The sequence below is a fragment of the Canis aureus genome, chromosome 22 (genome assembly GCF_053574225.1).
Source record: "Canis aureus isolate CA01 chromosome 22, VMU_Caureus_v.1.0, whole genome shotgun sequence".
In the NCBI taxonomy this organism is placed as follows: domain Eukaryota; kingdom Metazoa; phylum Chordata; class Mammalia; order Carnivora; family Canidae; genus Canis; species Canis aureus.
The window spans coordinates 44914054-44933200 of record NC_135632.1 but is presented as its reverse complement, the minus strand read 5'-3'; the positions used below and the strand labels follow the sequence as shown (position 1 = coordinate 44933200).

Genomic DNA, 19147 nt, shown 5'->3' with positions numbered 1-19147 from the left:
AGAAAATATACAGGTGTATAATTCAGAGGCTCTCGGACCCAGGCTAAGAACTATGGCTTGGCACAGCCTCCTTTACACCAGCATGTGAGAAGAGATGGAGGCTCAGGCTTGCTCTGAGTTGGATAATGGCTTTTTCTCTTTTAATATACCTTATGGAATACAATTTCACAATCTACTAATGCCTTGCTGGAGTTTCTTCCCTCAATCTTGTGGGGTTTCTTAGCATGATTTTCTATTTCAGTTGTGGAATTGTAAAATACTGAATTCATCCTTGACCTTCCAACCACAGGAGTGAATAAACTGTAATCTTAAGGCTCAGGTGCTCTACTGAGTACTTAGGAATGGTTCTGCAATCTAGTATTTTCTATGTATTTTCAGTCTGCTTATCAAAGAATGATGTGTGTGTGTACAGTGATGGGCTTAAAGACAGATCCCAGTTCATATTCTAACCAGAGACTCTCTACCACACACCCCTCTCTGCAACCCTGCCCAGTGGCCCCCACATACATGCTCTCCTCCCTATCCTAGGGTAATTGATTCTCATTTGAGTAGTTTCCACCTTGTTTGTGTAATTGCATTTAGCACTGTATGTAAGCCCAGCATTGACTTGCACAAGGGCTATCAAAGAATTGTATTTGGACTTTAAGTGTCATTAATGTTGTCATTGATGTTGTTAAATACACTGAAGTTTGTGGGAGTGCATTGTGTTACCTAGAGCAGAGCAGTAGCAATCTAGAGTGGGCTGCTCAGAGCAGGAGCTGGTCCCCAGCAAGGCTGAAATCACTGATGCTCAGGACTGATGGAGCCATGGGTCACTCATCAGACCCAGTACTGTAACTGTGGTAGAGAGGAGAAACCAAGGTCCAGAGGGAAGGAGCCTGCCTGAGGTCCTGGCCTGTGGCCTCTTACTTCACCCCACATGTCTGTGGCCCTGCTTTGTGTCCATGTGCTTAACATCTCCTGCTGAGCAGCCCATCACAGGGCAGCCTGCATCTGTCGGTCCCATACAAATCATTTTCCCCCAAGTAGCATGGTTCTCTGGGACCATTGGGTTCTCACCTCCTCCCCCTAGTGGCCAGCAGTGGTTCCACATCATCCTGTCAGGGCTCTAGGCAAGAGCTGGGGTTACTGGGAAGACCCATTCCCTGGGTAGGCTTCCCTACCTTTTGTCATTTAGGCCAGGAAAATGATAGAAAGGTTGGACCAAGGTGCTGAAGATGTAACAGTATTCAGAATAGGAAAAAAAAATGCGCTTTCCTGTTTGTGTTTATTTTAAGGAACCAAAGCATACTTCAACATCCTTTGCCTGAACTGTTTTTTTCCAATAATAAAAACATTGGCCCAGACAGCTTTTTTCTTATTGAAGTTCCAATTTTATTTTGTTCTTTCAGATTTATTAATTATAATTTATTTTCTCTCTAGCCTATTAGTAATGCTGATTTTATTGTTCCGGTTGAAATCGATGGAACTATACATCAGGTAAGAAATCAAAGCTCAACTTGTGTTGCAATTAACATTATTTTAGTAATTACATTTCCTATAAACTTATTTCTAAATTCCCATTTCATCAATAATTTTATGACTGAATCAAAAGGGAGCCGGCTTTGTAAAATCAATACAATGGTTTTCTGGTTTTTTTCCCACTAAGATGAATGTCTTCTACACCGAGTTTTTAAGGGAAGCTAAAATCTATTTGTAGATATTAGATGTGGTTGCAAGTTCAAATAGTTCTTTGATTTGATTCAGACTTTTAGAAGTTTCCATATCCCCCACTGGCCTAGCTTGATGATCTAATTAACTTCCTCATTGTAAATGCTTTCGGCTACTCTCCTAGCAGGCAACAGAAAAATGCCACAAGTCACCCACTAATGGTGGCATCTTGGGAAGAGATGTCCATTTCCAATGCCAGCCACTCCAGACTGATCTTGTCGCTCCTGTTTCATGTTCTCTAATGAATCTTTAGCAAAATCCCAACCCAAAGGATGAAGGGGGAAAGATGTGTTTTTGGATCAGGAGACAAATTTGAATAAAGATGCCCTAGTTAATTGGCATGCATCTTTGCTCTGATATTTTTTTCTCATCTGCATGACACTTCTCCAGGAATAGCTTCATTTATGAACATATTGGAACATTGTAGGAAAAGTAGCCTTGGAGGTTAAGGAGCAGAGGGGGTTTTGTCAGGTTTTCCACAGGGATGGTCTGACCATCTTCCTTGTCAACCCCAGGGTCTTCAGGGAAGAGTCTCTGACCTGATGTGTTTCTATCCCAGGAAGGAAAATCTCTCTTGTGCTTGAGCCAAAAGAAATGTCTTTCCTTAATGATGCCAGTCGTCTCTTTGGCCCTTGAGTATGGGGGTGTCAGAATTGGTGACACCTTGGAAATCAGCTGGCCCTGCCACCTCATTATCCAAATGGGGAAACGAAGTCTTAGCCAGAGAAAGGGTTGGTTCAAGGTCATATAATGGGAAAAATTAATATGAGACTTCCAGTCTTTTGCCTCCTGGCCCATGTCTCTTTTCCTGATGCTCTGGTCCCTTCCCTCCTCTCCCAGACGGTCTTGCCAGGAAGCCAGTACTGAGAAAGGCAACTTTGTCCCTAGTGTCTCCACACTTCATGCTTTTAAAAGCCACCGGGGAGCCAAAAGGCAGGCACTTGGGCATTTAACATTTGCAAAAGCATCAGCTGAATTAACTCAGCATCTAAGAAGCAGTTAGGGCTTCATTTATTATCTTGGCTTCTGCTACAAAGTAGTGAGACAAAAGAGAGGCTGCCTACTGGCATGACAAGAATTAGGAGAGAAATTAATCCTTCTTACCTGCAACTGCAAGCATGACCTTCCGGGCCTGACCTGCTATGGCCAGCCCATTCTCAAAGGAGCCACTCCAGCTACCCCCAGCCTCCCTCGAGATTGTGCTGATTCATATGGCAATAGATACTCCAGGGCCCCAGGGCTGGGGTCAGAAACTCTCTCTCCTGAGGGAATGAAGCCACAGGCGCCAAGAGGAGGACCAAGGCCCTGGCGAAGGCCGTGGCCTCGTTCAAGTAATCCAGGATAGGCTGTGCAGGTCCCAATGGGCCTATTCTTGGTTACTTGCACGCGGACGCGGGCCTGGACGCTGGCATCTGGGCCCAGGACCTTCCTGTCTGCCAGAGGCATCAACATCAGAGTTCCCAAATCAGTCTCCTGCTGTTTGCATAGAGCAAAGCTTGCTTTCCAAGTACTATTCCCAAGGAGACTGAGGACCACAGGCTGTACCCATTCCCTGGCATCAAGAAGTCTCATGGGCAAAGTGGGGGCCTGGAGCTACTACAGCCACAAGCTCTGCCCTCACCCCTACCCCGCCTCCCAGCTCCTCCCAGCCCTGTTGTCACCACCATCCCCCAGGCCGTCCTACTCCTCTGGCCCCTCACTACACCCTCAGCCAGACTGTGCTTACCCCACTCTTTCACTTGGCTACAAGTTTCCACCAGGCCTTGGCTCATTACAGAATTCCTCTGCAATGCACAGAATGCCCCGACTCCCCACTGTGACTCCACAGGATAGACAGCTGGCAACCTCTGCCATTCACAGCCCCACGTATACTCTTCCCGAGCTGCCTTTCATACTTCCTCTTCAACCACGTCTGTCTCCCATCTCTTCTAGAGGGCTGGTCACCAAGGGCTCGGCCATGCTCTAACCCCCAGGTATTTTCAGACCAAGTCTCATGCTCATACAATTTCTTCTGCCTGGAAGCTTGCTTCTCATTCTTATCAGCCTGATGAGCTCCTGTTCACCCAAATATTACCTTCTGTGACCTCCTCCCTTGAGAAGGAGGTTAACTGTCCTTAATATATCCCTCTACTACAACTTCCATTATGCATGCTTATCTTGATTTGTTTTTATTTGTATCTGCTCTAGACTGTGAGCTCTTCAAGGGCAAGGCCTGCATTTTGTTCATTTTTATAACTTCTTCAGGCTGAGCACAGAACTGGGGCTCAGTGAATATGAGTTGAATTGAATTTTAATAAGTTTGATTTATTTTAGGGAAGTGGCTAATTTCAAATGGAATTTATTCAAGTTTTAATTAGTTCTTCCCTCCTCCCACCTTCCCTATCTTCTCTCACCAGCTCTGCTTTCTCTCCCATCTCCCTAGTCTCCTCAGATTTGTTCAGGTTCCCCAGTCAGGAGCAGAGAGCCCAGCAGCCACTCTAGGAAAGCCTCCTCTTTGCCCCCCTCTGCTTGAAGGCCCCTCCTGATTGCTGGCTGGGGGCCAGGAATAGGTACCTTCAAGTCCCCTGTAATCTGTTTCTGTACAAACCCCAGCAGAGTAACCTTTGTGGTGTCAAGTAGACGGCTTCCCAAGCTGACACGGAAGGCACCTCTTACAGCTTTGCTGGGCCCTGCACTCCCACTCCAGGCCTTCTGAGCAAGGGAGGTGTTCCACTGGAGGGTATTATGCTCAGTGAAATAAGTCAATTGGAGAAGGACAAACATTATATGGTCTCATTAATTTGGGGAATATAAAAAATAGTGAAAGGGAATAAAGGGGAAAAGAGAGAAAACGAGTGGGAAATATCAGTGAGGGTCACAGAACATGAGAGACTCCTAACTCTGGGAAAGAACAAGGGGTAGTGGAAGGGGAGGTGGGTGGGGGGATGGGGTAACTGGGTGACGGGCACTGAGGGGGGCACTTGATGGAATGAGCACTGGGTGATATGCTATATGTTGGCAAATTGAACTCCAATAAAAAAAATTTTTTTAAAAAAGGGAGGTGTTCAGTCAAGGGTAGAAGGTAGCAGCAGGAGCAGTCCCAGTGCTGCCAGGCAGTGGGTCAGGCCTTGACCTCCAAAAGGACAGCCCCAGACTGTGGCCTGTGTCCACATAGGGCCTGACCCAGAGTGTATGCCAAGAAACACATGAGAGGATGAGTCATTCCATGCAAACATGGCACAACTCTTCTACTCACTGGTTCTGAAAATCCCTAAGACCCATAGTACCACGGTCAGCTACCCTTTCTCCCTTGGGAGGGGTGTCTACACCAAACTCAGACCAGGAGCCCTGCCAGAGAAGTGTGTCTGGCCTTAAGTGCCGCATCTGACCACACAGCCCTCATATAGTGGTGATAGATGATAGATAGATAGATAGATAGATAGATAGATAGATAGATAGATAGATAGATAGAGGTATCTGTGCCACAGATAGAGCTGGGGCCAGGAAGTGGTGACCTTCTCAGGAATTCTTCCTACATGGGTGTTGGCCCCAGGCCACCCCCAGCAGCTGCCATGACTGACCAGTTTGCTGTTTGCTGCCTTTGCAGGTGTATGTGCTGAAGCGGCCCCACGTGGATGAGTTCCTCCAGAGGATGGGGCAGCTCTTCGAGTGTGTGCTCTTTACTGCCAGCTTGGCTAAGGTACATCCTGCTCCCAGCTGGGTGCCTCCAGCCACTCCACCCCGACCCCCTATCTGTCAGGCAGCCCTCTGTTAAGGTGGGGGAAGTGGTTTCTATGGTGACAGGTTCCCACCCCAGATGGGATTGATGCAGGCCATGTGCATGGCACCAGCCTGAAAGGCTTCTGGGTTACCATGGTGACAGGGAGCCCTGGGAACAAATGCTCCATGAAGTTGCTGCATGCAGGATATCACAAAAGTGTCCGGTGGAACTGAGAAAGGGCATCTGCGTCTCCTCTGTTGACTGGCAACCCACTACTAGAGGCGTAAGCCTTTGTGTCCTTCATTAGCTTACACAAGTTTGGGAAAGGATAAGTGTCCAAGATTCACTGACATGCACAGGCCGAAGGATGGTTCTGACTGTCCTAGTGAGCCCTCTGATACTGGGCAAATGGCTTCACTTCTCTCGACTCCATTTCTTCTAGAAATGAGGGACAACTCTCTTTACATCATAGGGTGGCACAAATGATATAATGCATGTAAAGGGCATTAGCATAGTGCCTGACTCATATTCAGCAAGTATTCATGGAGCAACTGCTGTGCTTCATATGCCCCACAGGCACTGTCACATATGGAAGTGCTCCTGACATTCATTGTTTCATGATCATAATTATTGATGATAACAAAATAATTCACACATCTTTGACCCAGTGTCTACACTGGCTCTAACCACATAGAGTGGTTTCTTTGCCTTCTCCTACTGTTAAAGGAACTAGCAGGTTCACAGGACTGCCCCCTATATGATTATGTGTGTCCTGAGCCTAAGGGAGAGAGGGTAGGCTCCCACCCCTCGGAGGAAATCCTTGTCATCACCATCTCTCAAATCCTGACTCTGATGGCAAGGGGGGGTCATCCATTTATGGGTGGCACCACCAGTGTCTCCGAGGGTACCTCAGAGACTCTAAACTGGCCCCAGATATGAGCTTTGGGGAGCCCAGGTTAGCAGTCTACTCATCTCCAGACCTGCTGCAAGGACTCACATATAGCTCCACCCCACCCCATCCCCCGACAATTCCTGGCTCTGGACAGCTGCCTTCTCCTCTGCATGCTGGGGACTCTAACTCTAGGTTCCCAGACATCACACTTTGCCAGACTGGGCATTCCTGGTTTGGGCCATCTCTCTGTCATGGCTGAGATGAGAGAGGACCCCACCTGCACAACATTCTGCCGGGCTCGTTGCCAGGCCTTGTAGCATGAGCTGGTAGAGAGGGAATCTAAAACCTAGACCTTCCTTTTCCTTATGAAAAAAAAAAAAAAAAAGCCTCAGGGAAGACAGTTTTCCCTGTGGGTACTCTTTCCCATGAATGGCACCAAGACCAATTGTATTGTAGTGGAGATGGCTCTCCTGGCAGTGCTCTGGGGTGCTGAGAAGACTGAAGTAACAACTAAAGAAATAAACAGGAAGATAGTACCTGTGCAGGTAGATGGAGAACTGGTAGGGTTAGGGGGTTGCTCTCGTGGGGGAGGTTGGCAGAATTGAAACACTCTTCCTTGGCGTTGTCCCCAGCACTCAAACATCCTTGTGCAGTCTCCCTTCCTCAACTGCTCCCACCTGTGCCTCCATCTGTCTCTGCAGCCCTCCTCTCAGTGCTGCTCCAGCCTGGCTCAGCTGCGTCAGCTCCCAGGTGCAACTTTCCAGCCCTTTCCTCCCTGATGCGCAAGTTCTGTGGACAGGTGGGCACTCCCCAGTTCTTGGCTCTGGGCTTAGCTCCCAGCCAGCACCACCCTGCTGGCCCACTGCCCAGGAGCCTACGGAAACCCTATGCTGTCAGAGCCCTTCAATGTCTGCTTCCTCATCTTGGTCTCCTTTGTTGATGGATTCACCCAACAAATACTTAGTGCCTATGGTATGTTGGGCTCTGTCCTGGGCACTGGGGATGCAGCAGAGAACAAAAGAGACAAAGCCTTGTGGAGCTGACCTTCCCCACATCCATCTCCAAGGCCTGGAGCCCCCAGACTCAGACATTTCCTGGAAGGATGTACACCACCACCAGTGGAAATTAATCACTGTTTCCATCTAGAGTCAACCCCTAGCATCCATGGGGCACTTCTCACTTAGCAGCTGAAAACTGCAATGGCCACCTGGTTAGCAGGAAATACAGCCTCCTCCTGATGTCTCCGGGGAAAGGAGGACATTCCCACAGAGTCCAAGCTGCTGCCTAGAGCCCTGCATCCTTCAGTGTGCTGGGATTTCTCTGCTCTTGGGGGCTGCTGCGCACTCTACTGCTGGCCTTCCCAACACCTCCAGCCTCAGAGGGGCATCCTGCCTCCCCAGCAGAAATGCCAGCAAAATTGCCAGGCCCCATGGTGACACCTGGCTGTGGCAGTCTCAGTGCTGAGACCTGGCCTCACATTGGCTTTGGAACTCTACCCTCTTGCCTCCAGCCCAGCTGCTCCGTGTGGCCCAGTCTTTCAGACATCTTCATTTATGAAAATTTTCCCTCTGGGATGATCCCTTTATTTCTTTATCAGTTATGAAGGTCAGCTTGCTTTGGGAAAATTCCCCAGGCCATGAGAGAGGGCCAAGCAGGGCTCACACTCCTTCTTATAAAACACCTGGGCTCCAAGGAAATTGAAGCCGGTGTCTGGGCACTGTCCTGTGGCCATCAGGGGCTTGTCTGGCCCAGCTGCCAGAGTACCCATGGGGGGGCAGCATGGCCTCATGCCACACAAGCCAGATTCAAAGCCTGCCTGCTTATTCATTTTTGATGAAACTAATATTTCCTGAGCTCCCACCATAAGGTGGGCACTGTGCAAAATGCCAGGGACATCATGGTGAGCATGACAGATAAGGCCTGCATCCTGACCAGGGAAGAGGAAACCCAGTAATCTCTGGGGAGTGGTGAGCGAACTCCATGAAGGAGACCAGAGTGAGGCAATAGTAGCCAGAAAGGGAGGGATGTACGGGTGGCCAGGGAACCAAGACCTGAAAGGTGAAGGAGACAGAGGGAAGATATTCATGTAGAGATCTGAGGAGAGCATGTTCTATGGGTACAGAGGTTCTGACCATGGTCAAACCCAGTGCACCTCAGGTGACGGACGGGCTGGAACCAAGGAGTGGTGGAAATTACGTGGCTGCAGCCCTGTAGGGTATGGCAGGTCCAAGGAGTGAGGGCCTCAGTCCAGGGGCCGCTGGTTGAGAATGGGAGTTATAAGCAGGGGAGTGGCATGAAGGGACGTGTTTTCCAGTAGCCTGACAACAGTGAGGCACAGAGGCTGCAACAGAGACACAGTGGGAGGAGAGGCTCTTTGGGAAGCTCACACCTACCCCAGCCAGAGGTTACACAGGTCAGGACCAGGGAAGTGCCAATTATGCATATAGAGATGCAGATACTCTTGCATTCAAGATACTCTCGGAGATGGAACCAATTTCTGATAGATTGGATGTGAGAGGTGAAAGAAGTGGAAGGGACGCCTGGGTGGCTCAGCGGTTGAGCATCTGCCTTCAGCTCAGGTCGTGATCCTGGGGTCCTGGGATTGAGTCCCACATCAGGCTCCCCGCAGGGAACCTGCTTCTCCCTCTGTGTCTCTGTCTCTCTCTGTTTCTCATGAGTAAATAAATAAAATCTTTTTTTTAAAAAAAAAAGAAACAAACAAACAATGAAGTGGAAGAATTGGGGATATCTAACACACACGGAGAGTAGAATAACCAGGATCCTAACATACATCCAATTATTTAAATCTCTTTCTAGAAAAGCAGTGCGGATCTGGGAGCTGTAGTTAGGGTTTGTGGGCTCTTTCAGGCATTTTGCCTTCACCGTGCCTTCACCGTGCCCTGCTTTTCAGTACGCAGACCCCGTGGCCGACCTGCTGGACCGCTGGGGTGTGTTCCGGGCCCGGCTCTTCAGAGAATCATGTGTCTTCCATCGTGGGAACTACGTGAAGGACCTGAGCCGCCTGGGCCGGGAGCTGAGCAAAGTGATCATTGTGGACAATTCTCCCGCCTCGTACATCTTCCATCCTGAGAATGCAGTAAGTAGCCCCCAGGGGGGATAACACAGCTCCCCATCCAGCTCCACGCCCTGACTTACATGGCACTGACCAAGTTATCTAACCTCACTGAGCCTTAGCTACCTCCCCCTCAAATGGGGATTCTAGGGCTGCTGACTCGTAGGATGGTTGGAGGATTCAGTGTGGCAGAGCATGGAAGGCCCTTAGAACACTGCCTGCATTGGGTAAGTGCTCAGTGGGCCTGGATCTTGGTGTTTTTAATGTTAGTTACTGAGAAGGGTTCCATCAATAACCTCCTGGAGCTAGCTTCATGACTTCTATAGACTCAGAAGGCCTGCATGACCTCTTCAGCAGAAGTTCTTAAACAAGAATGAATAGAAGGAGCCCAGTTAAGGTCTTCAGACAAGCCTGCCAGGCTTTTCCGCCTCATAATGATATCTAAAAAGTATGCAATGGGAACATTTCCTACATAAAACTCCCTGGAACGTGGCAATCCTTAGTACCTGCTACTGGGTGCAGCATGACTCTCTGAGCAAGAGACAGATGGCCTCCCACCTCCTGGCCTGTTTCCAAGGGTAGAGAACCCAGCCAGGCCTGCTGCTGATGGCCAAGCCCTCAGTCCCGCCACACTGGCCCACAGCTCAGGCAGCCTGCCCTGGAGGGGAGGGTTTCTCCCAAACCTGGGCTTCTCAGACTCAACAGAAGCTTCCCCAGGGTCCTTTCCTTGAAGCCAGAACTCTGTGGCTCCACTTAAAACAAAATGAGTTCAAGCTAGATTCAGTTAGCTAGTGTGCAATGATTACTTGAGTAAACATTCCAAATTTATTACATTTAAACATGTTCATTTTAGCGAGTTAATCAAATTCAATCTAATGCATTTTGTCATGTGTCTCTAACAGATAAGGATTACTTCTTAATATAATCACAGTTCCATTATCACATGTGACAGAACTAACAGTTTCTTAATATTACCCAGTATCCAGACTGTGTTCATATTTTCCCCGTCATCTCAAAATGTTGTCCTACATTTGAATTGTTTGACTCAGAATCAAACAAGGTCCAAGCCCTGCTTTGGTTAGTAATGTGTCTAGTAATTGTTGTATAATCTTAGCAATTCTCCCTCCCTTCTCCCTTTTTCTTCCATCCTATTTACTTGTCGAAGAAATTCTGGTTATTTGTCCTGTAGAAATTTCCTCTCTTCTGGATCTGTCTGGTTGCAGCCTCCTGGGGGTGCTTTACTGTGTTTTTCTAATTGCCATATTTCCTTTAAACAAGTAGTTAGATCACTGTTACTTGATTAAATGCAGGCTCAATTTTTCAAATCTTTCAAGTTTTTACCATCAAGACCATGAAATCACATCAAGATGCATTGTAATGTCAAGTTGTTCCAATTTTAAAGATTTTATTTATTATTATTAAGTAGGCTGCACGCCCAGTGGAGAGCCCAGCATCAGACTCGAATGCACCAACCCCAAGATCAAGAGTCAGATGCTTAGCCAACTCAGGTGCCACTTTTAAAGATCTTGAATTGATCTTTGGATTCAAGTGTTGTTAGCCTATTCCATCTGTTTTCAAATTCTGCATCGACCTTTCAACTAAAAATGTGAACAGCTGTTGATGATACTCTTGCCTACATCAACTATTTCATTGAGAATTACAAAATGGTGATTTCTAAATTCTGCCATTCTTTGCACATTTGTTGGCTGGAACTCTTTTTTTTTTTTTTTTTTTTTTTAATCAAGCTTGCCCCCATTGATTACTTGATTACCCTAAATTCACTTTGAATGTTTGAATTAGGAAGTCAGGGTAAAGTCTTGGTGCTCTTTAATTCTTCACTCTTCAGATAGTGAGGTGGTGCTCTAGCAAACTTCCAAAAGTAGCCAGTGAATTTGTCTTAAGTGTTATTATGAACTCATGGATTTTTTTTATTGTTATAATTTAATCCATTTGTTATTCTTTTGTATGCTCAAGTGTTCACCTTTGGACAGCGGCCATCCTTTCATATAACAGTAGTCTTTGAATGCTTCCAGTTTTCTGGTGCAACAAGATGCTCCATACTCATCTTGTCCATTTCTTGCCTCAGCCACTTTTGTGGAGCCTGCTTCCTATTAATGGAAATGGTATTTAGAGATGACAGTTTGGGTGGATTCTTATTGTTCCTGAGATAGCCTTTGCTTCCAGCCCTTTATACTGGATAGAACTGAAGTATACATATTTGTAGAATTAAAATTAAATCATTAATTTTAATTGATGATGGTGATGGTGATGGTGATGATGGTGATGGGGGGGCAGAAAATCATATTGGTTTTTCCAGATCAATGTTATAACAGTTTTTATTTAATTTCTTCAGTTTTGTTCTTCCTCTTGTGCTGAAACTCTTAGTTCCTAAATATATTAATATCATTACCTATTTGATTTATTCTGTAGTACACATCTAGTAGTTTCCAAATAGCAGTACTGATATTGTCACCACTACTAAGACAATTGAATGCACGTAGGGTTTTTTGGAAAACTGGCAGAACACTAGGTTTTTTAAAATCACTTGAAATAATTCTCTGTGTGGTTATGTCATCAACTTTATTCTTAGGTTCACTTTTTATTGCTTTCTTTTCTTAATGGTTTAATCTTATTTCAATTATGTAACATATTTCCATGATTCCAACATCAAAACTACCAACAGAGATGAATTTAGAGAAGTCTTGTGTCCAAGTCTACCCTTTCCCTCATCCCCTGCCCTTCTCCTAGGACTAGTCATTTTTGGGTAATCCTAGTTTATATTTCTAAATTATACAATGAATTGTTTTGTCTCTGAGCAGTCTTTAGATTTGTAAAAGTGCCCAAAATACTACTTTTGAACTACTTTGGTTTCTCCCAAATTTCTCTTTACAACTCACTCTTCTTTTGCACCCCTGGCTACCACCCATTTCCACCTCTCCCCACCCTCTAAAACTAAGTGAAAATTCTGTCTGTGCCCATGGCTCAGACTGTCTTGAAATTTTATACTTCTGCTTGTAACTGATCACTGCTAAGGATGGGAGGAAGCTCTCCACTTCTCTTTGCCGTGCGGCATGGCACATGGCACCCCAAGTGGATGCTTTCCTGTGCCCTCTGTTTGTGGGCTCCCTGGGTGTCAGTAGCTGGCAGGTAACCTCTGGCTCCAGGTGAGGTGGAAAAAGCTGGTTGGCTACAATGGAGAGAGCTTTTGAAATTGGCAAGGAGCAAGGCTAGCTCTCAGATAATTCTGTGCTCTGGCCACCTTTCCTATGGCGAGAAACCAAAACAAGCAAGTGCACACAAACTAGCATTAAGACATAAAAGGCAAATACACTGAACTTTGCCTTCCTCCTGAACCAAGTTGCTTTTTGGATCAATCTTAGTTGGGACAGGAGAACAAACAAGATAATGGTGATGGTGATGATGGTGATGGGGGGGCAGGTGATGGTTTTTAAGATACCTGTCTTCCTTACCAAAAAAAAAAAAAAAAAAAAAAGTTAAAAGCACGGGGGCCCCAGCCAGGCTAGGAGCTGTCCCCAGGGCTGGCTGCGGTTCCGCTGCCCCTCCACACACTGTCTTCCAGGTGCCTGTGCAGTCCTGGTTCGATGACATGACGGACACAGAGCTGCTGGACCTCATCCCCTTCTTTGAGGGCTTGAGCCGGGAAGACGACGTGTACAGCATGCTGCACAGACTCTGCAATAGGTAGCGCTGGCCTCTGCCTGCCTCCCGCCTGGTCGCTCTGGAGCCTCTGGCCTCGGGGATCCACCCAGCCTCAGCTCCCTGGGAGCGGAAAGTGAGGACACTCCGTGCTCCAGGCCACGGGGTCCACGTGGCCATACCTACCTGTTTTATTTTTTAAGAACAGAAACAACTATTTTAAAATGAACTCTTTTAACAGATTTCATAAAGGGACATGCGTTTTACTGGATTTGCTTTTCGTAAAACATACCAAAAAGAAAAAAATGGAAAAAAAAAAAAAAAACAAGCTTGATATCTATGAGACTTCCTATCAACTGTTCCCCACCCCCACCCCCCTCCAAGCAGACAACCTGTCCCTTTCTATCCGAGCTTGGAGCAGCTGACCCAACTCAGAATCTCTTTCCTACAGGATGAAGTGCCTTTTTGAATGTTATTTTAAGCTGAGAGTTAATTTTTCTACACAACATATTTCCAGACATCTTTTAGTCTTTTATTGTCTTAGATTCTCTAAAAAAGACAAATATGACAATTTTCTAGAACCTGGGGGTTGGGGGGTGGCTAGGGATGGAGGTGAGTCATAGAAGCCTGTCTCCCAACAGGCGTGCTGCAGGGACAGGCTCCTGATAGGAGTCTCGGTGACCATGGCGGTGTCTCCATTAATCACTGACCCAGTTTGGAATGTATCCGCGGTTGTGTGGCTCAACACTTTTGGAAACAATAGATACTTTTATATTATTATATTATTTCGGATGGTGACAGTTTTGTCTTGAGGTCACACTTCCCCCTTGAAAAGTGGCATCGTCACTTCCGCTTTCACACTACTGCCATACTTCTGTATGTTTTTTGTTTTGTTGTTGTCATTCTGGGTGGAGCAGTTATAAGAAACTCTGAAACCCTTGGATATTTAAAGAGAAAAAAAAAATCTGTGTATTGATTTTTAAATCTTTCCTTTCCAAAAGCTGGATACACACGGAGCTGTTTGGGAATTTTCTTTGCTGCTACTGCGCTGCCACCAAATGGAATTGACCAGCGGCTGTTACACTGTTCTTTGCCACTGTGCCTATGCTCAGAATCCGCTCACTGCTAAGCTGCAGATTTGGACAGGGTCAGGAAAGTAGGTGTCCCGCTCCCCTGCAGACTGCACCAAGTATACCCCTTCCCTGGCACTGGCCGTGGGAGTCCAGAAGGGAACAAAGAGGCAAGGGCCAGCACACCACACAGGCGTGGCGTTCATTCTAGACCACAGTCAACATCAGATACTGTGATGAGCTGACTATTGTCCCTTGAGAACCCGTGGCCTCAACCAGCCACCGCACTGATGTGGCCCAGGTCTGCTCCTGGACTTCTCTCTTGAAGCACAGCCTATTTCTGAGCCGGGGTTGGGGAAACCTGTCCATATGTGGAACTCATTGCCCTGAGCTGGGGAGAGGCAGGGTGCCCTCCCTGGGCTAGGGCTTCCCTTGCAGCCTTTCCCAGTGAGCTGTTTTAAGCAGTGCCATGTTCCTCGTTTGACAAGACAGTCTATAAAGTATTGCTCTTAAAAATAATTTAAAAGAACCCTTTCATGTCGGCACCATTGCCTTAGTCCTCTGTGGGTTGGGCCTCCGCCAGAGTTCTGTGGGAGCAACTGGCACTAACAAGTCTGGAGATGGGGGGGTGGGGGGGTGAGGTAAAATTTTGTTCTTCCTTTCATTTACAAAATAATGAAGCCAGCTGCCAATCACGTCCTCCCAAACAGCACTTTCAGCTGTGGACTGCCATGCATTTGGAAGAGAAGTATTCAGGGGTAACCAGGTGCCCCAGCATTCTGCATGTGCAGAATCCAGTAATCCCCATGCCAGTTCCGGTAGAAACAGCCCCATGCTAGGCATGACCACAGGGAATGGCAGTTTTACATGGCAGATCTGCATATGCCCTAAACCTTGATTTGGAAAACTAGTCATTAATGAACCCACTGCCTTAAATGTCTTGAATGTTGCAGTCAAGTGTCTGTCATGTGTTGAAACCCACACAAAAATCAGTCCTGGGAACAGCCTTTCACCCTCCCCCCTGCCCTTTCTCTGCTGGCATCATGAGACCTTCTCTGGAATAGGGGGCAGAGAGGACTGAAATTCCAGAGTATTTCAGGGGAATCGAACCTAGGAACAGTGTCCCACTTCTGAGAGATGGAGTGAAGACACTGGCAAGCTTGAGCCAGACACTGCACCTAGTAGTTCCTGAAACCGTGAGCGCCATTGCACGACTGTTGGGGATGGAGCCCGGTTCCAGCCATCGCAGACATAGAATGTCTCAGGGGGGCCAACAGACCCCCTGAGGGTTCTGGATTCTGTGCACCTTATTTGACCATACTCCAAAATGCCATTTTTATTTTAACCCTTTATTCTGCTTTATGTACATAATCAGAATATCTATATCTCTATATATATTTTTAATCCTCTACGTGTAAATGAAGCAATAGAATTCTAACATAAGGCCAAGAAATGAGATGAATGTTTGGGATTTATGTTTTTTAAGGTAAATACGGGTATTGTTTTTAATTATTACCTTTTATTAAATTGTGGGCTTTAAAACCTGATGAACCCTATTAGCTGTTTCTCTGTGCCATATGCTTCCCATGTTACCAAAATACCATCTCACCACCCCACTCTAACCAAAAGAGAAATCCAGCCTCCTGAGTTTCTTGTGTACCGGGTTAAAATATAGTCTCCCGGACAAGTATTTTTCTACATTAAGATCTGGGCCAAGATACCTTGGGTTGTGGACTCGGGCCCCTATGATGGGATGACATCTCTGGCCGGGCCTGAGTGGTGGTGCCCGGGCACATCTGAGGTTGTCACTGTTCTGTCTCCTGTTGCTCTGGAATCCTGTGTATTGGTCTGTGGCTTCACCCATTAGCTGTTTGTAAGCAGTGTATCTGTATCCTAAGGGGGAGGACCACTTGTCAACAGCCGATGGTTGGTGGGGAAGCTCCTTAGACACTGCAGTTTTGATGAGGTGACTTTGGAGACGTGAAGAGGCTGTGATGACACTGACTTGTCATGGTCGCAGCATTTGAACTTCTGGTATAAAAAAGAAATCTGTAAATCTATAACCTGGCAACATTTTGCAATCCTATATTTTAAGGACAGCTCTCTAATAAAATCTAGAACCACACAGCCCTATATGGACAAACACTTGTGACGTTTGTGCCTCCGCTTTTAAAGGTGCTGTGATGGACAGCTGGCATGCCGGGGCTCCAGAGGAGGGGATGGCTTGAAGTGCGAGCAGTTACCTGAGCAGAATCTGTTGGCTGCCTCTGTACCTGTCTCACTGTAAGATTGATGCTATTGTCTGTTCTGTTCCTTCTCCAGGGAGCTTCTCTAACCCCCCCCCAGCCCCCTCCCCCGGTAGTGGGGATTCTGGTGCCTGGGTAGTCGTGGATTTCTGTTGGACATTTGAATGTGACAAACAAGCCAGCATTACATGGGAAATACTACATGTGGAATGTGCACGTTTCCAGGGGCGAGAGGGTTGCGATGATTTCCTTCCTGCCAAAAATAAACACGTGAAGCCGCGCCCCCTTGTGGATGGCCTGCTCCTCCCGCGCCTGCCCCGCGCCGCCTCCCGCTGGGTCGCTCTGTCCGCTCCGCCTGCGCAGCCTCACGCCAGCGCCTCGGTGTCCTGGGCCCCTGCGTCGTTCTGCGGGGCCGCGGCGGATGGGAGCAGGGGCGCAGCACCCCGGGAGCCACCGACCTGGACCCCAGGCGAGGCCGGAAACCCATCCCGCTCGATGTCAGGCCCCTGGCGGTGTCCCCGCACACAGCAGCAGCCTGGCTCGCTTTCCTTGCGCGGCGGCTTCCACGCGCAGCCCCGCCCCGCCCCGCCCCACGGGAGCCGCCCGCGTCGCGTGGGAGCGCGCGGCCTTGAACCCCGAGCCCACGGCACGCGGGCCCCTGCTGCGGCTGCCAGCTGAAGCGTGGCCGGGCAGAGTAAGGACGGCCAAGCCCGCGTGCTCCAGGCACTGCCCTCAGCCCAGCCCCACAACCAGACAGACAGACAGCCGAGAATTGTGGCAGCCCCTGAAGCTGAGATGTCCCAGTGAATGTCCATAGGCCCTCCCAGTAGGTGGGAAGGAAACGCACGTCATCAGGAGGTCACTTCTTTGGGACTTGGGCATACTGAGATTTCACCTCCCGATGCTTTCCTGTTTGAGCACATATTTGTATTCCAGGACCAAAGAAGGGACAGGAATCCGGGAGGGGAGCAGAAGGGAGGAATGGCTGGGGAAAGCCAGCCTGGGGAGACTAACCGGGGCTAACCCGGGGTGCATCGGGGGCTTGTAGCAGAGGCCTTGGAGAAACTGGAATGCTCACGTGGCAGGTCTCCTGTGCTGGGGCTGCCCGTGCTCAAGGCCCAGGGCCACCAACTGGCATGGTCACCAGCCTGATCTCCAAGGAGAATATACTGGGCCCTCCAGCACTCAGGAGGTTATGTGGCCTCCAGAGTTTTCCATCCCAAACTTCTATTACAGCCCCATCCCTTAGCTCAGTGATTCTTGGCTGTGGCTGCCCACTGGAATCACTTGAAGGCTCTTACATAAACATCCCTTAAGTCCACCCCAAACCATTTAAACCCCAAACCCTGAGACTGGGCATCACATTTTTAAGTGCCCCCAAGGGGCTCAAAGTTTCAGGAAGAGCTGCGAACCCCTGTTCTGACTGGCTGTGGAGGTAAAGAAAGTCCCACAAGGTGTTTCAGGCCTGACACCCCAGGTATGGCAAAGGAGCCACAGGCCGGGTTTTGGGGAAATGGCATGTATTGCCTTACCTGAAAGCTCAGCCACATGTGTTCATTGCTAAAAGATCAGGAAACCCAGAAAATTCCAAAGAAAACCCCACACGGGCACGGCGGGGCCTTCCTCAAGGCAAGGGTGAGGAATGGGTCCTAATAGGGTCACACCCAGCTGACAATTCCCTGCTGTGAGGTGCGGAGCAGAGTGGATCCCCCCACTTCGTGTGAGAGCACTGGTCACACTGCCCACCAACCTAACCGAGCCTTGCCACTCCCCACCCCGGTCCTGGCCCAGGCGGTGTCCCCACTGAGGGGGTCCACGACTGGCCAGGGTGACACATCCCCAGCAGCGGGAACGCAAAGCAGCGGCACCTCCTCGTCTGCAGGGGCCTGGGGCTCTTTTTTGAGCTGTCCTCGGACTCATGAGGCCCATCAGAGTGGTGGCCCCACGGGCACAGCGACAGGCTCCTCTTCGCCTGGCCCTAGCGGTTCCCACCACCGCGCCCTCCGAGGGACCGTGTCACAGGGAGCCCACGTGGGCCCGAGGCTGCTCTCCTGGGGCCAGGACGTGTCCAAGGCTCCGGCCAAGCCTTCCTCCCCCGCTCTCCGGAGGGTCGCACCCCTCGCAGGCCCTGGTGTCCACGGGGGGCAGCGCACTGCGAGGGACTGACACTGACGAGGCAGAGCTGGGCCGGGGCGGGCCGGCTTCCAGGTGTGGGTGTGGCTCCCTGGGAACCGCCCGGCGAGAGCGCGGTGGGCCGCAGGGTCCCCGGAGGGCGAAGAGGTCCACGGGACCAGTGGGGCAGAGCGGGGCTGTGCTGGCTGAGCAGGAGAAGCGGGTGGCCGAGCTCCCTTGTTGCTTAGGGGAGGAGGTGGGGAGAGGCTGGGCTTCCCCCGTCCTTGCAGCACCCTGGTTACCTGGGAGCACTACCCTGAGCCTCCGCTTCCTCTCTCTGGGTCATGCGTGTGATCCCATGAGCTGAAGATTGTCCACACCAGACACAAAGCGGAGCGCTCATCTGGGCCCCCGGGGACTGCCCCGCAGTGGGGGGCCACTGCCATTTCTTTGGCCCTGAGGATCACAGGCCACGGGCGATGCCCACCATCCTGGAGTCGGGCAGTCGAGCACATACAAAGTCTCTGGTTTCCAGAGACCCAGAGAACTCTGGGGAGGGACCTCGGAGAGGTCCTCGTGCCCCCACTAAGCTGAGGCTGGATTGCACCAGGTGGGGTGTCCGGCTCACAAGATGTGACCTGCCCTGCCTTCTCACAGGAGGACATGTCAGCTCAAGAAAAAGCCTGA

General features: G+C 49.1%; 1 protein-coding gene across 6 annotated transcripts in view; it reads left to right on the top strand.

Moving 5' to 3' along the window:
• The window catches only part of CTDSPL (CTD small phosphatase like), a 114938-nt gene extending 98310 nt beyond the window's left edge, over positions 1–16628 (top strand). For 4 of the 6 annotated variants that reach the window (XM_077865818.1, XM_077865816.1, XM_077865817.1 and 1 more), the window contains 4 exons: positions 1423–1479; positions 5297–5389; positions 9214–9399; positions 12956–16628. In XM_077865818.1, coding sequence (XP_077721944.1) covers positions 1423–1479; positions 5297–5389; positions 9214–9399; positions 12956–13081 — 462 coding nt within the window. In that variant the 3' untranslated portion in view covers positions 13082–16628. The remainder of the gene's footprint in view (positions 1–1422; positions 1480–5296; positions 5390–9213; positions 9400–12955) is intronic. The other 2 variants (XM_077865820.1, XM_077865819.1) reach the window with 1 other exon arrangement.
• The last annotated feature ends 2519 nt before the right edge of the window (positions 16629–19147 follow it).